The sequence below is a fragment of the Numenius arquata genome, chromosome 5 (genome assembly GCF_964106895.1).
Source record: "Numenius arquata chromosome 5, bNumArq3.hap1.1, whole genome shotgun sequence".
Classification (NCBI taxonomy): domain Eukaryota; kingdom Metazoa; phylum Chordata; class Aves; order Charadriiformes; family Scolopacidae; genus Numenius; species Numenius arquata.
The window spans coordinates 65224676-65245662 of NC_133580.1; the positions used below are offsets into that span (position 1 = coordinate 65224676).

Genomic DNA, 20987 nt, shown 5'->3' on the forward strand with positions numbered 1-20987 from the left:
AAGCCACAACAAGGCTGATGTGAAGTGGCTGAGTCTTACCATGAAGGTTGCAGGATACTGCTTAGCCTGTATGGAGTGTTTTTAACAAATGGAAGATGAAGGGATAGTTCCTGAGGACTATTCAATGTGTCCTGTACATGGGCACAGTAGTATATATGTTGGCTTTGATAATTTTAAGCATATTTAGTCCATGAGTATGAACTTTCCTCGGTGCTTCTTCAGTTCCTTGCTAATTTATCTGTGGTAAGAAACTGAAGCTGGAAATGGGTAGAGGATAGAGGATTAAAAGAAAGAGAAAACAGAATCTCAGCGTGCTACTTGAATGCATCTCTTTCAGCTTTTCTCAGATGATATCTCTGTTAATGGCTGAAAAGAAATACTTTTCTATTAATCCTCAAACTTTAAATGTAAAACCAGAAATCCTAGTATTTCCCTTTCTTAGATCTTGGATAACCTCAGTAGGCCAAGTAACCCTGGTGAGCTCACATACTGGTGAGCTTGTGGTACACCACGTTTAATAGGTTTGTGATAACTGGTCACATAGCAACTTGAAATGAATTCTTTAAAAAGTATTTTTGTTTCTTACGGCAGAACCCCTTATATGACAAGTGTCATAGAATCATAGAAAGGTTTGGGTTGGAAGGGACCTTAAAGATCATCGAGTTCCAACCCACCTGCCGTGGGCAGGGACACCTCCCACGAGACCAGGTTGCTCAAAGTCCCATCCAGCCTGGTCATCTTGTGCTAAAGGCTGAACATATATTTGAAAGACTTCCTGGCTTTCCAGATACGTAGCGGTTGTTTTAAAGTTGAGGGAGGATGATAAAAAAAATACGTGTAAATAACTTGTCTTATTTTAATTTCTTTCTTTAAAAGCCTTTTGTCTCACTGTCCAACCCCAAACTGTTCACGTTCTTTCACAAGTTTCATGGCTGTATAAGAGGTCTAGGAGAAGGTTGCATCTGACGGTTGATTTTGGTCTTAGAACTGGGATTAATCGAAGCACAGAGCTTTCTTCTGCTGCATTTCTAACTACAGTACGCCTGTAGTAGTTGAAATGGCAGTATTTCTTCCTCCCAGATCCTGTCACACTTAATTGCTTTTGGGATACCAGCTATTTGGTAGGTATTAGAAATGTTGGAACCTAGCTTCAACCTCTCACCAAAAGTCATTGTCACTTCATATTATTGGACAGCAGAGGTTGGAATTTCTTCTGGTCTTTCTTTCTGAATTGCATAGTGTATTCTGAAACTTCTCTAGAGATTATATAAAAAACTGAAATTCTTTTCATTAGACTCCTCCTGTTTCAAGCATTGTTTCCCTCAGACCTCCGCTGAGGGAAGTACAAACTTTCTTTCATCACTCTATTCTGCATTTAATTTAGTATTCTTAATCATCTCTATCGTCTAGGAAGCCTATGCCAAGCACCCTGTATTTGTCTCTAAACCCATTTATTTGACAGCTTTGTTTAAGGAGAGAGGGACTTGCCACTCAGTCAGTTTCCAGGTCTTACACTGTCCTGGATTAGTGATTGCCATATCTTATTTCCGACAATCATATAATGGTCAGAGTTGGAAGGGACCTTAAAGATCATAGAGTTCCAGGCCCCCTGCCGTGGGCAGGGACACCTCCCACTAGACCAGGTTGCTCAAAGCCCCATCCAGCCTGGCCTTGAACACCTCCAGGGATGGGAAGTTGCTGAGAGGTTTGTGGTTTGGGAGAAGGAGCTGGAATGATTGCACTAAAGTTATGGGATAACTTCCTTCCAGGGATGTTTCCTTCTGCCCCTTGTCTGGGCATTGTTTCCAGAATCCGTACTGAGGAATTGCTGCCATCTCTCGTAGCTTATTAAAGAGTTCCTCTGATGTGTTCTGTGGCAGATAATGTGATACGTGCTGTCGTATAACTGGACCAATAAAGAATTGGTTTGGCTATTCAGGAGAAATGTTAGGCCCTCACTAGAACAGTCAAAAGCACCAACAAGTGTGTTGGTCCAGTTAGAAATGATTCGTCAGTTGGACGTTTGGGAGTGAAACTTTTCCAATGAACAGGAACTCTGTTCCTTTTTAAAACCTGGCAGTTGTTTCCCATCTAGAAAGCATCCGTTTGTCTTCAGTTTTCTCACTAGTACTGGGTCTAGGTTGGGATGGAGTTATTTTTCTTCGTAGCAGCTGGTGTGATGCTGTGTTCTTTGTGACTATAACAGTGTTGATAACACACTTATGTTTTAGCTCTTGCTGGACAATGTTTGCCACAGCGTCAAGGCCTTCTCTGTTTCTCACTCGGCCCCGCTTCTGTCCCCCCACAGTGATTGGGGGATGCACAAGACGTTGGGAGGGGACACAACCAGGCAGGTGACACAAACTGACCTAAGAGATATTCCGTGCCATGTAACGTCACGCTCTGCAATAAAATGGAGAGGAGTGGGATTTAGAGAGGTTATCCAGCTTTTGCTTGGGAGCTGGCTGAGAATCGGCCTACCCGTGGGACATGGTGAGTGATTGGCTTGATTTGTTTTGTTTCTCTCTTCTTCCACTTTTTTGTTAAACAATTTTTATCTTGACCTACAAGTTTTCTTGCTTTTTACTCGTGCTGTTCTTTTCACCCATCCCATAGCGGGTGGGAGAGGGTGTAAGTGGCTGTGTGGTACTTAGCTGCCTACTGGGCTTAGCACCCAACTCCCATGATGATTTCTTCATACTTGAGCAAGTCAAAAAAGAAAATTAAGAGACTTCAACTCACATCTCAACATATGGATATCTTCTGTAATATGGTTTTGGATTCTTCAAAGCAAGCACTTTGCTTTTATTTTCATTGTTGAAATTTTTAAGGCACTGTGACAACTTCTGTCAACAGACGAAACAGTAACTCTAGTGTATTTTTCCTAGTCTGTATATTCTGGAGTTAAATCTGAATGTTTTGCCTTGCCACAGGCTTTTCTGGTGCCTCATCTCCCATAATCACAGAATCACAGAATGATATAGGGTTGGAAGGGACCTCTGGAGATGACATCAAGTCCAACCCCCCTGCCAGAGAGGGTCCACCGAGAGCAGGTTGCACAGGAATGTGTCCAGGCAGGTTTGGAACGTCTCCAGAGAAGGAGACTCCACCACCTCTCTGGGCAGCCTGTTCCAGGGCTCTGCCACCCTCAAAGTAAGGAAGTTCCTCCTCATGTTTAGATGGAACTTCCTATGTTCAAGTTTGTGCCTGTTCCCTCTTGTCCTGTCACTGGGCACCACTGGAAAAAGACCAGCCCCCTCCTCTTGACTCCCACCCTTTTAAGTATTTATAGGTGTTGATCAGTTCCCCCCTCAGTCTTCTCTTCTCCAGACTAAAAAGACCCTAGTCTCTCAGCCGTTCCTCATTATGTTCTCAGGCTCCTTCTCACCTGGCAAGTCTTTCTTTGCCACTCGTGTCTTCCCATTGTCAGTCTTCCTACTCTCCCTGTATTCCCTCCATGTTGGCCTCTCCAACATGCCTGCTTTCTGCTCAGCTGTTATTCCCACTGTATTCAAATTTGACAATTCCCTTTTGCTTTTTGCCTCTCTGGAGAGAGCATTATTTACAGAAAGATCTGTGCTGTTCCTACTGGATGCCAAAAATTGTGTCAGTCTATAGGCTGAGTGCAGATAGAATTCTTAAGGCAAATTGCTGAAGTTTGCCTCTATTTGAATGTTGTGGAAATATATATTATTTTTTTTAAGGCTTCCGTGCTTAATAAATAAAGGTGAATGGACTTTCTTAGGAACTGTAAAAAGGGTGTTCTTGGCTAAAGGCCAATACCGGAAAAATTTGAAGCTCATGTTCCAGGCAGGAGGATGCTGGAACAGTTTAGTGACCATGGATTTTCAAAGTTGAGGATGGGACAGCATGCGATTTCTTCCTTATTCTTTTTCTTTTTTTTAATAATAATTTTGTTCTTGGAAATTAATTTCCAAGAATTTTAATTATTTATTAAATTTAATTAATTTTAATGTATTTATTTTTCTTTCCAGAGTTGATTTGACTTAACAGAACCATTGGAAAAAAAATTGAGCCAAAACATTAAAGTTTATCTTCAGAAAGTAACACTCTTTGGTACATTCAGTAGAGGCATATGGTAACTGATAGATTGTCTTTGTGCACCTTTGTACGTGCTGGAAGCAGTGGAAATTCGTGTTCCTGCAGCCATAGAAAACTATAGTATAGTACGTATTTTATCTGAGCTAGGAATTCCAAATAGCATTTGACATTCTGCTCTTTTCTGAAAACACTTGAAACTTACCCTATACGTTATGTCATGTTTTTACCTAACCTGAGAATATTAAAAGTTTGAGCAAAACTAGTGTTCTTGTAAGATTAATGTTAGTGCACTTGTTCATTTCCATAGTTACTTGAGGATCAGTAAAAAAAGAAAAAGAGTAAGTTCACTTCCCGTTCTGTGAATGGGGAAAAGAAGTGTGAATAGAAGTCTGAATGGCAAACTGGGACTTGCTAAATGAAAAGGATGGACTTGAAAAGAAGAACGATTTGGGACATGATGTGGGAGAAAACTTATTCCTACAGTGCAAAACGTGGAAGTGAAATTAATTCATGCAAAGCATCAGAAGACAAATAAAATACATGAAATAATAGAATGTAAACTAGTCATTGGAGAAAATACAGGACTGGGAAAAGAATTATTAGAACAAGCATAACGTGCTGCAACAGCAAGTGATTATGGTGTGACTAATGCTCACACTCATGTTTGCAGAGCAGTGTGTTAGGGAAATACTAATAAAATACACTTTGCGCTCAATTAGTGTTGTGAATTGAAACAGCAGATTGACTGTGTGTACAGAATTCCAATACAGTACACCTGAGACAGTGTTTAGTCTCCGGTAATAAAGTAACAAAAACAGGAAAGGAACTTGGTGAGATGTAATGATATATAACTTATAATTAGGATTTCAAATTATATATATTTATCTTGTTTAATAACCACTATTGGAATAGAACTGATACGTTTTTAGTTTACTATATATTTTTGTTATCCAACAATCTGCATATTTTCAAGACGTAAACAAAGAGGAGGAATAGAAATACTGAATATAAAAAGAAATTCCAGAACAGTGAAGTCTGGAGGAAACCTACGCAAGAAAAATGTTGCCGTCTCTCTCGTTTCTGACAGGAAACCTTGAAGTGTCTCAACTGGCTCATTTTTCAACATGCCAGTCAAATATGAAAGTGTGAAATAACAGCGATCATAGCTTGTACAATGTCTGTCATTTAGTATAAAACCATAGATAATGTGTTTCTTGCACTTTGAAATGGGCTGTCTTAACATCAGAAGAAATGAAAAAGCTTCCTAGTCTCTTCTTCTACGTGGTAATTCCTGGTAGGTTTTGTACTTCAGGTTGTGTTGTCAGTACAGGTTTCTACATCAAGTTGCCAACATATGGAAAGAATAAACCAGATGAACCATCAAATGAAATACATTCGATACTTTTTTTTTTTTCTATTACTATTATTTTCATGTCTTGTTTCATATCTTGAGTTTTGCAATGTGACTGAAAATCTGGCATCCTGAATGCAATTGCTGCTGTGGAATGTGTCAGGTTCATAGGAGATAGGATACTGGTTGTCATCGCTAACGATGATTAAGGAAAGAATATGAAAGACGGGAAATATAGACTGGTTTTGGTGTTGGTTTTTTTTCCCTACTGGTAACTTTGCTGCTGGTAGAACATGGTTTAGGTTTTCCTGAGAACAAGGTTATAAAAAATAGGCCATTGTGCTTAATAGGAGCTGGTGGAGTTCTGTACCAGACTTTTTAATCTTTTGAATCCATTTGTGCTTGCAGCCTCCATGATGTCATTGAATGGTTTGGGTTGGAAGGGACCTTAAAGATCATCAAGTTCCAACCCCCCTGCCACAGGCAGGAACACCTCCCACTAGACCAGGTTGCTCAAAGCCCCATCCAGCCTGGCCTTGAACACCTCCAGGGATGGGGCAGCCACAGCTTCTCTGGGCAACCTGTTCCAGTGTCTCACCACCCTCACAGGAAAGAATTTCTTCCTAATATCTCATCTAAATCTCCCTCTTCCAGTTTGAAGCCATTACCCATGCCCCATCACTACATGCACTTGTAAAAGTCCCTCTCTGGCTTTCTTGTGGGCACCTGTCAGATACTGGAACGTTGCTATGAGGTCTCCCCGGAGCCTTCTCTTCTCCAGGCTGAACAATCCCAGCTCTCTCAGCCTCTCTGCATAGGACATATCCTTTAGAAATATGATTCACAACTTAGTTATAACAGTGTTTGTAAAGCAAGGAAATTTTTTTTTTTGTTCTAAAATGAAATTTTAGAATATGATATGTTTCCTAATTCCTGTGTTTGTGAGAGATGGAGAATAACCATCTCCTCACATTTTGCATATCTTTTCGTAGTCTCTTTGGTCTTTGCCTCCGTTTATCACTTTTCTCTCATGCTCTCGATTCTCACTAAAGGCTGAAGAGTTTTATCCAATTGCATGTGAAAACTGTTGATCACCCATATTGAGTTTTGTGGTATCTTTTATTACTTTGAAAACGTAATGGAAAAAACTTATGTCTGTGAACTTCAGGCAGTTTTCAGGATTGTGGGTGTGTGGCAGAATAATGACATGGTAATGTTTGTGTTTCTTATTCCATTCTTAGTCATTCTTAGAATTCTAACTTCTTTGACCATTGCTATTGAGCTAAGGAGGTTTCTTACTGGATGTGTAAGAATGTCTATCGACCTTATTCATTGTGCATATGGGTCACTTACTTAAATAATTTGATTTATAGCATTCCTGTACAAGACACATTCATTTTTCTGAAAATTTAGTCATCCCTTGGAAAATGTCTATTGATCTACGTGGTTTATAGGTCAGGTCTAGAGTTTTTTAATTCTGAAGAACTTTAAGGGATCTTTAAAATGATTTTGAGGTGGTACTTGAGCTGTTCATTGACACCAATTGGTAACCATCGATCATCTGTCAAGATGACATTATTGAGGAGAAAGTAGCTGAATTTAATTGAGACAATGAAAAATTGGACTTTAAGTAAATACAAATATGTGATGTCTTCTTACTCTACCTCTCCCTCTAATGTCTATTGAAAGAATAATAAAAGATCTACCAAATTCAGTTTGCATCATCTTTTTGGAAGGTTCGTGTTGCTAAGGGTAGCATTTCATGTGTTCAGAAGTTGATGACAGTCACACCATTCACTTGTATTTTGGATGGAGGAGGACAGGGAAAGCTGATGTGTGATTTCTAAAGGTACTGTACTGAGCATCAGATGATCAGAGTTTATCCTGTGCATCTATGGAATGACTCAGTGCTTTATCTCTGAAGAATGGTGATTTTTGGTACTTTTTCCAGTGCTGTATATTCAAGAAGAGCATGGCCAGCAGGTGGAGGGAGGTCATCCTCCCCCTCTACTCTGCCCTGGTGAGGCCCCATCTGAAGTCCTGTGTCCAGTTCTGGGCTCCCCAGTTCAAGAAGGACAGGGAACTGCTGGAGAGGGGACAGCAAAGGGCTACAAAGATGATGAGGGACCTGGAGCATCTCTCTTATGAGGAGAGGATGAGGGACTTGGGTCTTTTTAGTCTGGAGAAGAGAAGACTGAGGGTTGGGGATCTGATCAATGCCCATAAATCCTTAAAGGCTGGGTGTCAGGAGGATGGGGCCAGTCTTTTTTCAGTGGTGCCCAGTGACAGGACAAGAGGGAACGGGCACAAACTTGAACATAGGAAGTTCCATCTCGACATGAGGAGGTACTTCTTTCCTTGGAGGGTGGCAGAGCCCTGGAAGAGGCTGCCCAGAGAGGTGGTGGAGTCTCCATGTCTGGAGACATTCAAAACCCACCTGGACATGTTCCTGTGCAACCTGCTCTGGCAGGGGGGTTTGGACTAGATAATCTCCAGAGGTCCCTTCCAACCCCAATGTAATTCTGTGATTTAAATAGAGGAAAAGATGGGTTTATTTCTTTAAGTAATTGCAACTGTTCTGTGTAGACACCTTGTTAATAAAGCTCTTTTTAGACAGCCATAAGCGGCCATGCAAGGGGAACATATCTGCTGCGCTCAAGCGGTCTGCGTGGATAGATGTTGCCTTAGGGGAGTGTAAGATTTTTGTCTGGGAGGTTTTTTTTGTGTTGATGCAGTTTCTGATGTCTGAGTGTCCTTGTCTTGGATTGCATCTCATGCCCCCGGTACAAGCAAGTGTGGTGTGCATAATGCCTCCTTTACTCCAAAATAGGCACCTCTTAATTATTATTTTTTTCACGGTGAATTAAAATCATAGAATCATAGAATGGCTAGAGTTGGAAAGGACCTTAAAGATCATCTAGTTCCAACCCCCCTGCCATGGGCAGGGACACCTCTCACTTGAAGCAAAGACTGTAGTTCTACCCAAAATCAGGGAGCTCATCTCTAGGGGTGGTGTTTGTCTGCAGAGTGTTGCTTAAAGGTAATCTGTTGTCTAGTCGGTGAGTCACAGGGAGGTGAATCCTTTGCCGGATACCATGATCCCAGGTCTCCAGGGGAGAAACTACATGGATAGTAACTACATGGGTAGTGCTGGGAAGGGGCGGCCGGGGGGGGAAACACACACCTACTCACACAGTTTTCCAGGGAAAAATCAGAGGCACAAGGTGTGCTCGGGAGATGAAGCTGGGCAGATCCGGGAAAGATAAGTAGTAAAAGCAAAAAACCTTTGGGATGTAACTTTCCTGCTGCCAAAATGCAAAGCTCTTTGGGTTTTCTAGTGACCTTTCTGCATTACAAATCTGACAATGCAGGGATACGTACCACAGAGAAAAATATAAACGAAGTACGTGTCCCATAGACCTCGAAATTTTAAACATCTTTAAAAAAAAAATCTTGCAGCAAGAATTAAAGTTAAAATAAAGAAGTTAAAATAAAGCCAAAACAAGTAAACCAACAACAACGAAGTAAAACATGAAAGGAACTTATGTCTGGTTGGAAAAATAAATTTTAATTTCATTGTTTAAATTGAAAAAAAAATAATTTGGCTTCACCTGGCTTATTTAATTCATCTACCTAGAGCGGACTATCAGTACTTCAGAAGTCCAGTTTCTCAAGTCTTGAGAAACAACTTCAAAACTTGCTGAATGTTCTTGTCTCTGTCTTTTCAGGAGAGCACTATTCTGCTCAACTGTATAAATGGCAATAGCTATGGATTTTTACTTTGTACATTTCTAGAATTACTCGAATGAAATTGGGAGGTATGGAGTCATTCCACCACCAGTTGCCGTATGAGTTCAAGACAAATCCACCGCACGAACGGGGGATTTCTTGTCCCATCATTTAATGATCAAGTTCTTGTTGTCCTGAGGAGCCTCCAACGCTGCTGTAGGGTAATATTAGAAGAGGGGTTTTTTCACTCTACAGGAAGCATAAAGGGAAAGATATGCCCACTTATCACAGTTTGGCAAGTCAGAGAGATATTTATGAACATTGGCAGCAGAAGCAGAGTCTTTTATGCCTCAGTTTATTTTTAGAAAGAAAGGTGTTAAGCTAAGCCTGCTCTTTTTTTTTCCTTTTTTTTTTTTTTTTTTCCTCTTCCCCTTTCCTCTTTGTCCTCAGTTTAACTTGTGCTTATACTTCGTTATCAGGTTCAGCAGATGTACGTGGCTGGGTATGACCTTCCTTTTTTCAGGTCTTTTACCTGACCATTTTGGGTTTAACCCGAGTGTGTTTTTGTTAATTAAAACACTTCTGTCCTGTGTAAATTCTATGTAAATAAAGACTGTTGTGGAAGGTCTTAACCTAGTGTAAAAAGTGTGTACTCTCTCTCTCAAGAACAGTGTTAAAGCACTGAAAGAAATAACAGCTGTCTCAAAACACTTTATGGCTAAAAAATATGTACAGCAGGATATTTCTGGATCATGCTTGGTTACATTCCACAAGAGATTTTCTTTTTCTTACAATTCTGTATCAACACGTATGAAATAGGTTGTCATCATTTTTTGTAAGAAGTCATTGAGGAAAAACAGATTTCTGAGAAATTATCCTGATGGGAAGCATTCAGTGTGATGCGTCAGCTCGGAGATAAGGCTGTTAATTTCTCTATGTTGATAATGACTGGTTTTTGTTGGCACTTCTGGCTAGTGCTATGGCAGAGATCTGGTTATTTACATACTTGTGATATCTGAACTTTTCGAAAGCCATTCTGAGAGAGAGTAAATGTGACTTAAGCAAAGGAAGTTATCTAGTGTTCCAAATAAAAAAAGCCTCTGCTATTGTGGGAAAAGATGTTGCGAGGTGGTGGTTGATATTTTAATAGTAATCTCTAGGATATCATAAAGAAAAGACACAAAATTCCAACACGTTTTTAAAAACTGTAAAATCGGGGATAATATTTCACTGCAAAATTATGAATAAACACTTTTGTTTTAAATCAACAACTTCTTATTTTTTCAGGAAATTTGGAGAGCGACCTCAACCGAAACGGCTCACCAGGTAAGCATTAAAGAAATTTTTTTTAACAGTTTCTGAAGTTAACCTTTTTCATCCTTAGAAAGATTTCTAAGTCAAAAAATTGTGGCTTTGTAATCCTAGAATTTTCAATATCAAAGCTTTTCTATTATTATATGTGATCAGCAGCCAGAAGTAAAATTTTGAACTGCGAGTGGCTTGTTTTTAGTACAATACTCAAAATGCCTTTTTAGAAATGGTATTGACTTCACTTATCAGTTATTGCGGATTATTCAGTAGAATGTGAATCTGCTTAGTTTTAAATCACCAGGAACGAGCTGGATTTCTTTTCTTGGATGAAAGTGTCTTGTGAGGCTGCGTAAAATAACACTTTTTACTGCCGTGATTCAGCTGTCGAGCGGCGGGTAAGAGCAAAATGAACCCAGTGCTGTCAAGGAGTGGTCTTAACCCATTTTCGGTGATACCGAACGGTCAGAGGTAGCATCGAATAGTACCATCAAGTCGATCCATTCTGAAAAGCGTTTAGAGTGACTGGAGTACGGTGCCTGATTTGCTCCTGGTTTACCTGGGAAGTACTTAAACTACTAGCTGTCAAGTAGTCACCATTTTTTCAAACTGTTATTTATTATCCTGTGCCACAAACTCTGCCCATTATGACTAGCTACCGAGTTTCAAATCTGTTTGCTTGAAGTACAAAAGGTGGGCAATTTTTTTATAGTTTTGTATGGTAATAGTGCTGTATAAAGCCATGGAAACCCATGGCCACTCTGGCCAACTTTTGTTTTGAATGAAAAGATGATGCTTCACATGAAGCACAGGGGTGGGGGGAGCATTTACGTTTTGTGTTGAGGATATCTGTCACATTGCATCTCTGGATAAGCTTCAGGTTAGCTTGTGTCACTGGTAAACTTCATTTCAGTGCAAAATTGATCTGTGCTGACTTAGAAGTAATTATACAAACAGTGCTGTTTCCTGTTGGCCTAACAATCTTCACAGATATTTAAAGATAGTAAGTTTTAAGTAATGAACTGTTTTCCATCTTGAGCGGTAATACCTGTTACTATCACCCTGAAGTTTCTGGTAGAGTCTGTCTTCTACGATTTAAAAACAACAATGTCTATTCAGTGTAAGGTTTTTCAAATAAGTTTTCTATTAAGTATAGGGACTCTAAATTTCACTTGCAGGATTTTAGCTCCTAGACGTAATGAGGTTCAACAAGGGCAAGTGTAGGGTCCTGCACCTGGGGAGGAAGAACCCCGGGCACCAATGTAGGTTAGGGGTGGACCTGCTGGAAAGCAGTTCTGAGGAGAAGGATCTGGGGGTCCTGGTAGATAGTAAATTATCCGTGAGCCAGCAATGTGCCCTTGTCGCCCAGAGGGCCAATGGAATCCTGGGCTGCGTAGGGAAGAGTGTGGCCAGTAGGTTGAGGGAAGTCATTCTCCCCCTCTACTCTGCCCTGGTGAGGCCACAACTGGAATACTGCATCCAGTTCTGGGCTCCCCAGTTCAAGAGAGACAGGGAACTGCTGGAAAAAGTCCAGCGTAGGGCAACTAAGACAATTAAGGGATTGGAGCATCTCCCATATGAGGAAAGGCTGAGAGAGCTGGGGCTCTTTAGCCTGGAGAAGAGAAGGCTGAGGGGAGACCTTATTATTGCTTCCAAGTATCTAAAGGGTGGGTTGAAGGAGGATGGAGCTGGACTGTTCTCAGTGGATCCCAGTGACAGGACGAGGGGCAACAGGCACAAGCTGGAACATAGGAAGTTCCATTCAAATATGAGGAAAAACTTCTTTATGCTGAGGGTGACAGAGCCCTGGGACAGGCTGCCCAGGGAGGTTGTGGAGTCCCCTTCTCTGGAGATCTTCAAGACCTGCCTGGATGCTGTCCTGAGTAATGTGCTCTGGGGAATCCTTCTTTAACAGGGGAGTTGGACTAGATGATCTCTAGAGGTCCCTTCCAACAATTCCGTGATTCTGTGATCTGCCAGATACGCTTCCCTGTGAGTACAGAGTAGGCATTTGGGAACCTCTGGCCATCCTTCAAAGCAGTAGCTTGTGAACCTTTTCTATACTAATAGAGGCTGGAAACAAGCAACCTAACTTTTTTCTCTGAGGAGAAAAAGGCTGAAATGGAAAAAAGATCACACAAATTTTTGAGTGTTTTGTTTATGTAATATTAAAAAAATGTATCTGTAAACCCTTAGAGACATTTAGTTCAATTATTAGAAAATTATTCTGCTTTTTTGTAGAAAGGCAGTCCTGTTTGTCTAATAATCCATTCATTGTCGTGTAAGCTCCAGCGGAACAACGCTACTTGTTCCTGCTGCGCTAGTTGTTTTTAGATAGAAACTATAATAGTACTACCTTCGAGGAGAGTTTTACGATTTAATAATGAATAATGTCATGTAAAAATTGCAATGGTTATGTGTTTTCTTTCAGTGGGAGGCATTGGAGGGGAACATGCCTAGTTCTCCTGGGAGCTTGGGTTGTACAAGTCCAGTGTAGCAACAGACCAGTAGAAAAGGCAGAATTTCTTCCTCATCCAATGCTAAATAAGCATTAGATAGCACCTAGCACTTTTTTTGTGTAGGTTGCTGGTTTTGAGTGGGGTTTTTTTTAATGGTAGTCAAGTCAAAAGTTTTTAGTATGACAGATGTTCTTAATTTAGTATGACAATACTCTTAATAGAGTATTTCAAATTGTCAGATAAAAAGTTTTTAAACCACTTAAATGCAGCTAATATATATCATAATGAAAAGTATAATAATTTCACAGTGAATTATGTTTTGTGGTTTAAAATATAGTCTTAAACAGTGGTTGTAAATACACTAGTAAGTCTGTGCTTTGAGACAGTTCTTCCTTCTGTGCTTTCATGGATAAATACCAGTTTTACTAACGTCAAATGTGAATAGATTGAGTTAGTCCAGATTTAAAACAATAATTCAAGTCTTTTCTTTCCTCTTACATCCTGCTATTTACACAGAAAATCTAACACGCTGATCATTGTCTGATGCAGGCATGACAAATGCAAGAATTCACAAAACATCACTAGCAAGGCTGGATTGTTGTTGTCCAGCCTTCCCCCCCCCGGCTTTCCTCTGTGAAAGTCTATGGAGGGATTTCTTTTGGAAAAGATCTTGTCAACAAAATACTGCTTTTTATCTTCCATCTTTTTTTCACCGGATATGCTTGGTTTTCTAGATCTGTTCAAAGGGAATTCAACAGTTGGGTGCAGTTCACACAAAAGAAACCCCACCAAAAAAATCCTTCTTCTGTAGGGTTTCATAGAATCATAGAATGGTTTGGGTTGGAAGGGACCTTAAAGATCATCTAGTTCCAATCCCCCTGCCATGGGCAGGGACACCTCCCACCAGACCAGGTTGCTCAAAGCCCCATCCAGCCTGGCCTTGAACACCTCCACAGCTTCTCTGGGCAACCTGTTCCAGTGTCTCACCACCCTCACAGGAAGGAATTTCTTCCTAACATCTCATCTAAATCTTCCCTCTTTCAGTTTAAAACCGTTACCCCTTGTCCTGTTGCTTGACTCCCTGATCAAGAGTCCTTCCCCATCTCTCCTGTAGCCCCCTTCAGGTACTGGAAGGCTGTTATAAAGTCTCCCCAGAGCCTTCTCTTCTCCAGGCCGAGTAACCCCAGCTCTTAGCCTGTCTTCATAGCAGAGGTGCTCCAGCTCCTCCGGCCCTCCGCTGGAGCTGTTCCAACAGGTCCATGTCCTTCCTGTGCTGAGGACTCCAGTTCTGGACACAGTACTCCAGGTGGGGTCTCACCAGAGTGGAGTAGAGGGACAGAATCACCTCCCTCGCCCTGCTGGCCATGCTGCTTTTGGTACAGTCCAGGATGCAGTTGGTTTTCTGGGCTGCCAGCGCACACTGCTGGCTCATGTTGAGCTTCTCATCCATGAGCACTCCCAAGTCCTTCCTCTCAGGGCTGCTCTCCAGCCATTCTCCGCTCAACCTGTATTTGTGCCTCGAATTCCCATGTCTCTTCATCTAACTTCCTTTTAAATTCATAATTTGTTTCTCTGGTTCCTGACTTTTAAGATGAGTGCATTGGTGGACATTCAACGTGCAAAAGCTCCACCAGGGATTTAAAAGCACTCCTGTCGGCGCTCTGACACAGCGGAACCCCAGGGTGTTGAATTTGGCATGCTGCTTAATGAACAGTTAGATTGTTATACGGAGGAATGATAGGGTGTATTGTTCTCTTACTTCTTTCAAGGAATTGCTGGTGGTGTGTTTGAGGTAATTACAGCTTTTATATGACGTCTGTCATTACAGTGATGATGAACGATAGAAAATCTAATATTTTTTTTTAGCTGATTGTATGCAAGAAGTAAAGGCTTTCTCTAGAAAACTAGATGAAATAATAAGCTGAAGAATTTAAGTCTTTCTTAGTGTCTTCACAACCAAAAGAAAACTTTTATATAAACTTTGCATTGGTTTAGTTAATAGTTTAAAGAACAAATTCAGAAAAATTTTTCATTATCATGAGATGCTAAATTGATTAAGGAGACAATATTAAATTCACGAATCGCAATCAAATATTTGTGGCATGGTAACTTATAAAATTGGGCTTTTAATTTATAAAATTACCCCTATAAATACTTAAGGGGTGGGTGTCAGGAGGATGGGGCCAGTCTTTTTTCAGTGGAACTCAGTGACAGGACAAGAGGTAACGGGCACAAACTTGGAACATAAGAAGTTCCATCTAAACATGAGCAGGAACATCTTTCCTGTGAGGGTGGCAGAGCCCTGGAAGAGGCTGCCCAGAGAGGTGGGGGAGTCTCCATCCCTGGAGACATTCAAAACCTGCCTGGACACGTTCCTGTGCAACCAGCTCTGGGTGGACCTGCTCTGGCAGGGGGTTTGGACTAGATGATCTCCAGAGGTCCCTTCCAACCCCATAGCATTCTGTGATTCTGTGAACATGGTGCAGTGATTGGCATTGATATGAATTTACATCACAAGCATCTTTTTTTTCTGGAAAATGTAGTAATTATAAATGACCACAGACCCCTACTGCTAGCTTCATGCAAGAGTGTCGCTTCTTTTTGCTGTGTAATTGTCTTAAAAAAACAAAACAAGCTCATCTTGACCCTATTAATATTTTCCTTTTTTGAATTTCACGCGTTTGGGGTTTTTTGTCCTAAAGCTGTCTTTTTATTATTATAAACAAAACCAAAAGAACTTTCAAAGCTTATTTTGTCTTTTAATTTTCAGGGAAGCAATGCGAAATTACCTAAAGGAGCGAGGGGATCAAACAGTGCTAATACTCCACGCGAAAGTTGCGCAGAAATCATATGGAAATGAAAAAAGGTAAATCTCTATTCTCTCCTGGCTTCCCTCTGCAGCTTCCAGGGAGGAAAACTCTAGTGTGTGGTCTGGTGTGGAGCACATGGCAGAATTCCTCACAGTGTACTATAGGCTGAAGAAATGTCAACCAAAATGTGTTCTTGTAAACCATTTAATTCTATAGGAAATGCTGCAAACCTGCGGCATGCGATGGAGTGATGACCTGTGCCTACCAACAGGTTCTCTATCTGTGGGTGAAGTTTTTCTTCCCTTGAACTAAAATGGCTTTAATTGTAAACCTTCCATTTTAACTCTGGAGTAGAGTGATTAATGGCGACTATTTGTAGAGGAGATTTTTCCTTAGTGATTTCCAATTAAAACTAAAGGGAAATTGCTAGCCTCACTAAGATGCTTTTCTCAATCAGATCTGTAATAACTGTAAAAAGAATGAGAGCTCAATCATAACCATATTTATGATAGACATTATCTCGTAAAAATCAATATAGTACAAGTTACAGTAGTAGGTAGTTTCCTAAGGGATAGAATCTACAGGAGGACATGAGAATGGATGCTTTTCAGGCAAAGGTGAATTTCCTGCAATCTTCTCTATGTGATGTTTTTATTGCATGACTAGTAGAAGCAAATAGAATGGTCTTTCATATGCGGGTTTCTAGTCCTCTCATGATGAAATAGAATTTTCTTTTAAGTATAAATGATACTTTTGTACCTTAAATTTCACTAAAATAAATAGCGCAGTATTTGGTTAGTTTTCAGATGCTTTGTATTATTAATATTTGTTCTCCACAAAAGAGGACATATTCAGCGCACTAATGGTTTTGAAGTTCTAACCTTTCTTTCGCCGCTGTTGTGTAAGTCCTGTTACATCACTATGGGGTTTTACCGTTTTCTGAGATTTGAGATTTTAACTTGTTTATGTATGAAAGCGTTAGAAGACAGGAATGTTAGAATTAAGCCTACACAGTTTGCAGTTTGTTCCTACCAGTCTAAGTCACACTTCCTGATGGCTGTGAATCACAGAGATGCAGACTGTGTTTTCAGCTGCTCCTCACTGCTCTTGTCTTTCACTATGTGTTGTCTTTTCTGTTAGCCAGCGTCTCAGGTCCTTTCCTTGGGCAGTGTCCAGGTTCTGCAGCTCCAGGGAAGGGTTTACTCAAAGTGCTTTTTAGATCTTTCCAAAATTCTTGATGAGAATCAAAAGAGAAGTCAGTGAAAGAGGAAGGAGTAAGGGAGCAGAAGCAGATATAATTATATATCTGCTCTATAACTGTCCAGCCCTCTTGCTCGCTGCCTCCCTTAAATGCAAAAGGGTTGCAATGTCAGGCCTTACTCGCAATAAATTATAACTTTAACACTTTGCAGCAAACTCAACAGCCAAAAAGATTTATCCCGACAATATAGGGACCTCTGATTGTTATCTTCTCAGATTGTATTTCATTTGAGAGTTGCATAGTTAACTCATCGCTGCAAATGAGTTAAGCATATGACTCCCCAAAAACGAGTGGTGTGCCTGCAGATAAGAAAGTGACTTTCTAAATACTTTATCTGTAACTTCAGTTTGTTCTCCTGGGGCCAGAGCAGTTCCTGAGCAGGAACATTTTGCAAAGCTGTCCTGTGTATCATTATATTGGAGAACAAATTGCATCAAAAGAAGAGAGAAATTAAAAAGATAAAGTATGCAATTTTGATTATTAAAAGTTCCATTACTGTTTGGAAAAAATTACGTAAGTGTTCTGAAGAATACTTCAAATTGTTATTTGCTAACAGTTTCTGAATATCTCTGTGTGCATTTCATAGCATTGCCATAAATTCCTGTTGCCTTGAATAGACACGTATCCTTCACTTGATGCTGTTAAAGGCACATGTGTTACCCAAATCCTAGTAATGTTCACTAAACTAGCCATTCTTTTCTCACTGCTGGAAACGATTGGAAGTGGAATTAGTGAGGTGCAGTTCAGTTACCTTTCTCATCACAACTGCATTGGTTCAGAAAAGGTATTTCAGAATCACCTCTTCAAAAACGGAAGCGTGTCAAATGAGTGTCGAGAATTTCAGAGCTTTGCAAAGGACGACTAGGGATGAAAATGGCTGGGGTTTTGTTATAAAATAATCTAATAATGCCATTCTGGTATGGGTATGAAATGAAGGTTTGGAATACATACTAAGGTTTCATTTTTCAGTTTAAATATTTTAGGGATTTTTATGTTTTAATGCAGCATTTAGACTGGCTCTGGTACTGTTCTGCTAGTTCCCAGACTGCTGGCATCAGTAATGATGTCCTGTTGTTACCAGCATAAAAAAAAATGCCAGTTATTAAATCTTTGGATCCATGTGTGCCCTAAGGTACTTAGTGAAACTGAATGATAAATTAGCTTTTTTCTTTTTTTTTTTTTTAGTTTTTTTTTAGTGGTTTTTAATTGCTTCTGCTTTATTCATAGCGGAACACGCCCTTTGGTTCTTCATATTGCTGGACTGAGCAAAATTAGTAAAGGTTTAAGGCTGCTTTAAATAGTCAATCCAAGTTTTCACCAGTTTTACATTAAATACCATTGCTGAAGTGAGTTGTTTTGCATCTGCTTTATAAAGAAACCTATTTCATACCTGTTCTTATGGAGAAGTTTTGTTTTTTCTACAGGACTTCTTTACGCCATGGGTATAATCTGGTTAATTTTTGATCCATAAAGAATAAGTTAAATTGCACTGTCTTTGTAACTAAGAATTCAAGTTACAAAAGGGATTATTTCTTAAATTTGACATGTCTTTCAGGTACATGTAGAACCTAAAAAACCCACCTGAACAAACTTCCACCTTTTGTTCCAGTCTTTAAACCTTGTTTGTTGTGAGGTTGTGCAAGATATTTATCACTAATAAGCTTTGCATGGCATAATTAAAAGGTTAGCACAATAACTACCTTTCGATGTTTTGATGAGGCTTAGTAGATGGTGAAATACTCTGTTGAAAGCTCTCTGTGGACGGTGTAGATCTCACGTAGTGTGGTCTGGTTTAAATAGGCCTCACAGAAACACAATTCCAGGTTCTTGCCACATGCGTGGAGACTTTCTGGGTTAATTTGAGAGCGTTCTTGATACTTGTCCCTAAACGGTAATGAAAGGAAGCTTCTTTCTTTTTTGAGTGGACTCTTCTTATTAGCCCTTCTCTTCCTAAAGTTTATGTTGTTTAGTTTAACAAAGGAGCCAGGAGGTAAGAAGCTCAGGGATGGACTTTAGTTGAATTTAAGACTTTTTGCCTGATGTTTCCTGTTGGATGGCTGTCATCTTTCAAAGGCATTCAGCTGATTGAACTGATCAGCTGTGAAGCTCGACGAGGCCCTGGGCAACCTGGTCTAGTTGGGGGTGTCCCTGCTAACTGCGGGGAGGTCGGGCTAGATGACCTTTGGAGGTCCCTTCCGGCCTGGACCAATCTATGAATCTATGATAGAGACTCAGGTGATGCTTAGTCCTGGTGAGTGTGGGTGTTTGCCTTGTGCTTCTTGTGTTTTTTCCTTATTTACCATTTACTGAGACTTCTGTCTTCAGAGTCTGAACAGTGTGAACATTCAACAGTTTAAAGGGCTGAAGTGTTTTGGATTCCAAGACATGGTTCATCAAAGACCGCGAGCCCTATTGGTATTTGTGGATTGCGTGCTGTTTTGAGTTTAAACATCATCACTACAGATTAGCCTGAGAATGGTCTAGCTACTGGTTTTACGGCTGTTAGTGAAGGAGCTCCTGTAATTTCTGCTCAAATATTTCACCGACCTGAGTGGCCTGCCCTCTGGTTAATGCTCTTGTTACTGAGAGCAGAGCCTTTGCCAGGGCTTGCCCCATGGCTCCGCTACTTTGCCATTAGCACTCCGGCAGCTAATGATTTTTCATTTGTTTGTTGTTGTGTTGAATTCTTCAGCGGATGATGTTAGTTCTTTCAGCTCCTAAGAAGGAAAGGTGACTACTGAGTAGCTTCATGCTCAGAACAATATGGGTAGTTGACGAACACACATCCTGCCTTGACCTACTCAGAATTGACCAACAGGTACAAAGGAAAAACCTCCCTGTTAATGACACCCTGAACATAAAGCAAACCAGCTGGTACACCTCTAAACCCTCCTGAAGACAAAGACTTCTGTAAGGTGAACACAGGGATGCCGTGAATGATTTGAAAAAGCAAACCTTTGTGAACAGAAGCCTGTGGTTTGAAAAGAGCATTGGGTGCATCAAAACTAGGTAGTAATGAAATGAGCTGATTTCATTTTACTTTCTACCCCTTGCTTCCTGGCAAGTTCAGTTAGGGCAGCTTTGCTACTTAAGTACCATATTTTCTCTGTATTGATTGACCTGAATTGACTGAAGGGGCTGAAGGAATATTGTTCTCTCCTTCAGTGATTGACTGATTTAAAACAATATTCCGGGTGGTGCCAAAGACTCATAGAATCATAGAATTGCCAGGGTTGGAAGGGACCTTTCAGAGCATCGAGTGAACCTAACACTGGCAAAAGCCATCACTGAACCATGTCACTAAGCACTATGTCAGCCCGTCTTTTGAATACCTCCAGGGATGGTGCCTCAGCCACTTCCCTGGGCAGCCCATTCCAATGCTTGATAACCCTTTCATTGTAAAATTTTTCCTAACATCCAATCTGAACCTCCCCTGGTGCAACTTGAGGCCGTTTCCTCTTGTCCTATCGCCTGTGACTTGGGAGAAGAGACCGACCTCCCCCTTGCTGCACCCTCCTTTCAGGGAGTTGTAGAGAGCGAGAAGGTCTCCCCTCAGCCTCCTTTTCTCCAGGCTGAACACCCCCAGCTCCCTCAGCTGCTCCTCATAAGACTTGTTCTCCAGACCCCTCACCAGCCTTGTTGCTCTTCTCTGGACCCGCTCCAGCACCTCGATGTCTTTCTTGTAGTGAGGGCCCCAAAACTCAACCTATTCCACTTTCTGTTGTTGCAGTCAGGACTCGAGAAGCCACTAGAAATTACCTTGTTCTTCCCTGCAAGTCATTTGGATTAAAGGGGAATATCCGTAGGCAAATCTCGGCTTGGTTTTCTTGCTGTGGAAAAATGCTCCGTTTCCAGTTGGTCTGATGGAACAGATGTGTCAGAGCAGATGAGTAACAGCTTGATGGTTTGCGGTACTGAGTTACTGAGCCTGGAGTCTAACGTGAGGTTGGTGATATTACGGTCTTTCCTCACTTGAGCGGCACGTGAAACGAAAACATGAGAAGGCA

General features: G+C 40.7%; 1 protein-coding gene across 2 annotated transcripts in view; it reads left to right on the forward strand.

Annotated features, from left to right (window-relative positions):
- RBPJ (recombination signal binding protein for immunoglobulin kappa J region) overlaps nt 1-20987 on the forward strand; it is a 65805-nt gene that overhangs the window by 24404 nt on the left and 20414 nt on the right. Inside the window, exons 1-3 of one of the 2 annotated variants that reach the window (XM_074147116.1) lie at nt 9335-9372; nt 10427-10468; nt 15680-15775. In XM_074147116.1, coding sequence (XP_074003217.1) covers nt 15687-15775 — 89 coding nt within the window. In that variant the 5' untranslated portion in view covers nt 9335-9372; nt 10427-10468; nt 15680-15686. Of the gene's footprint in view, nt 1-9334; nt 9373-10426; nt 10469-15679; nt 15776-20987 lie in introns of those variants that run through there. The other variant, XM_074147115.1, reaches the window with a different exon arrangement.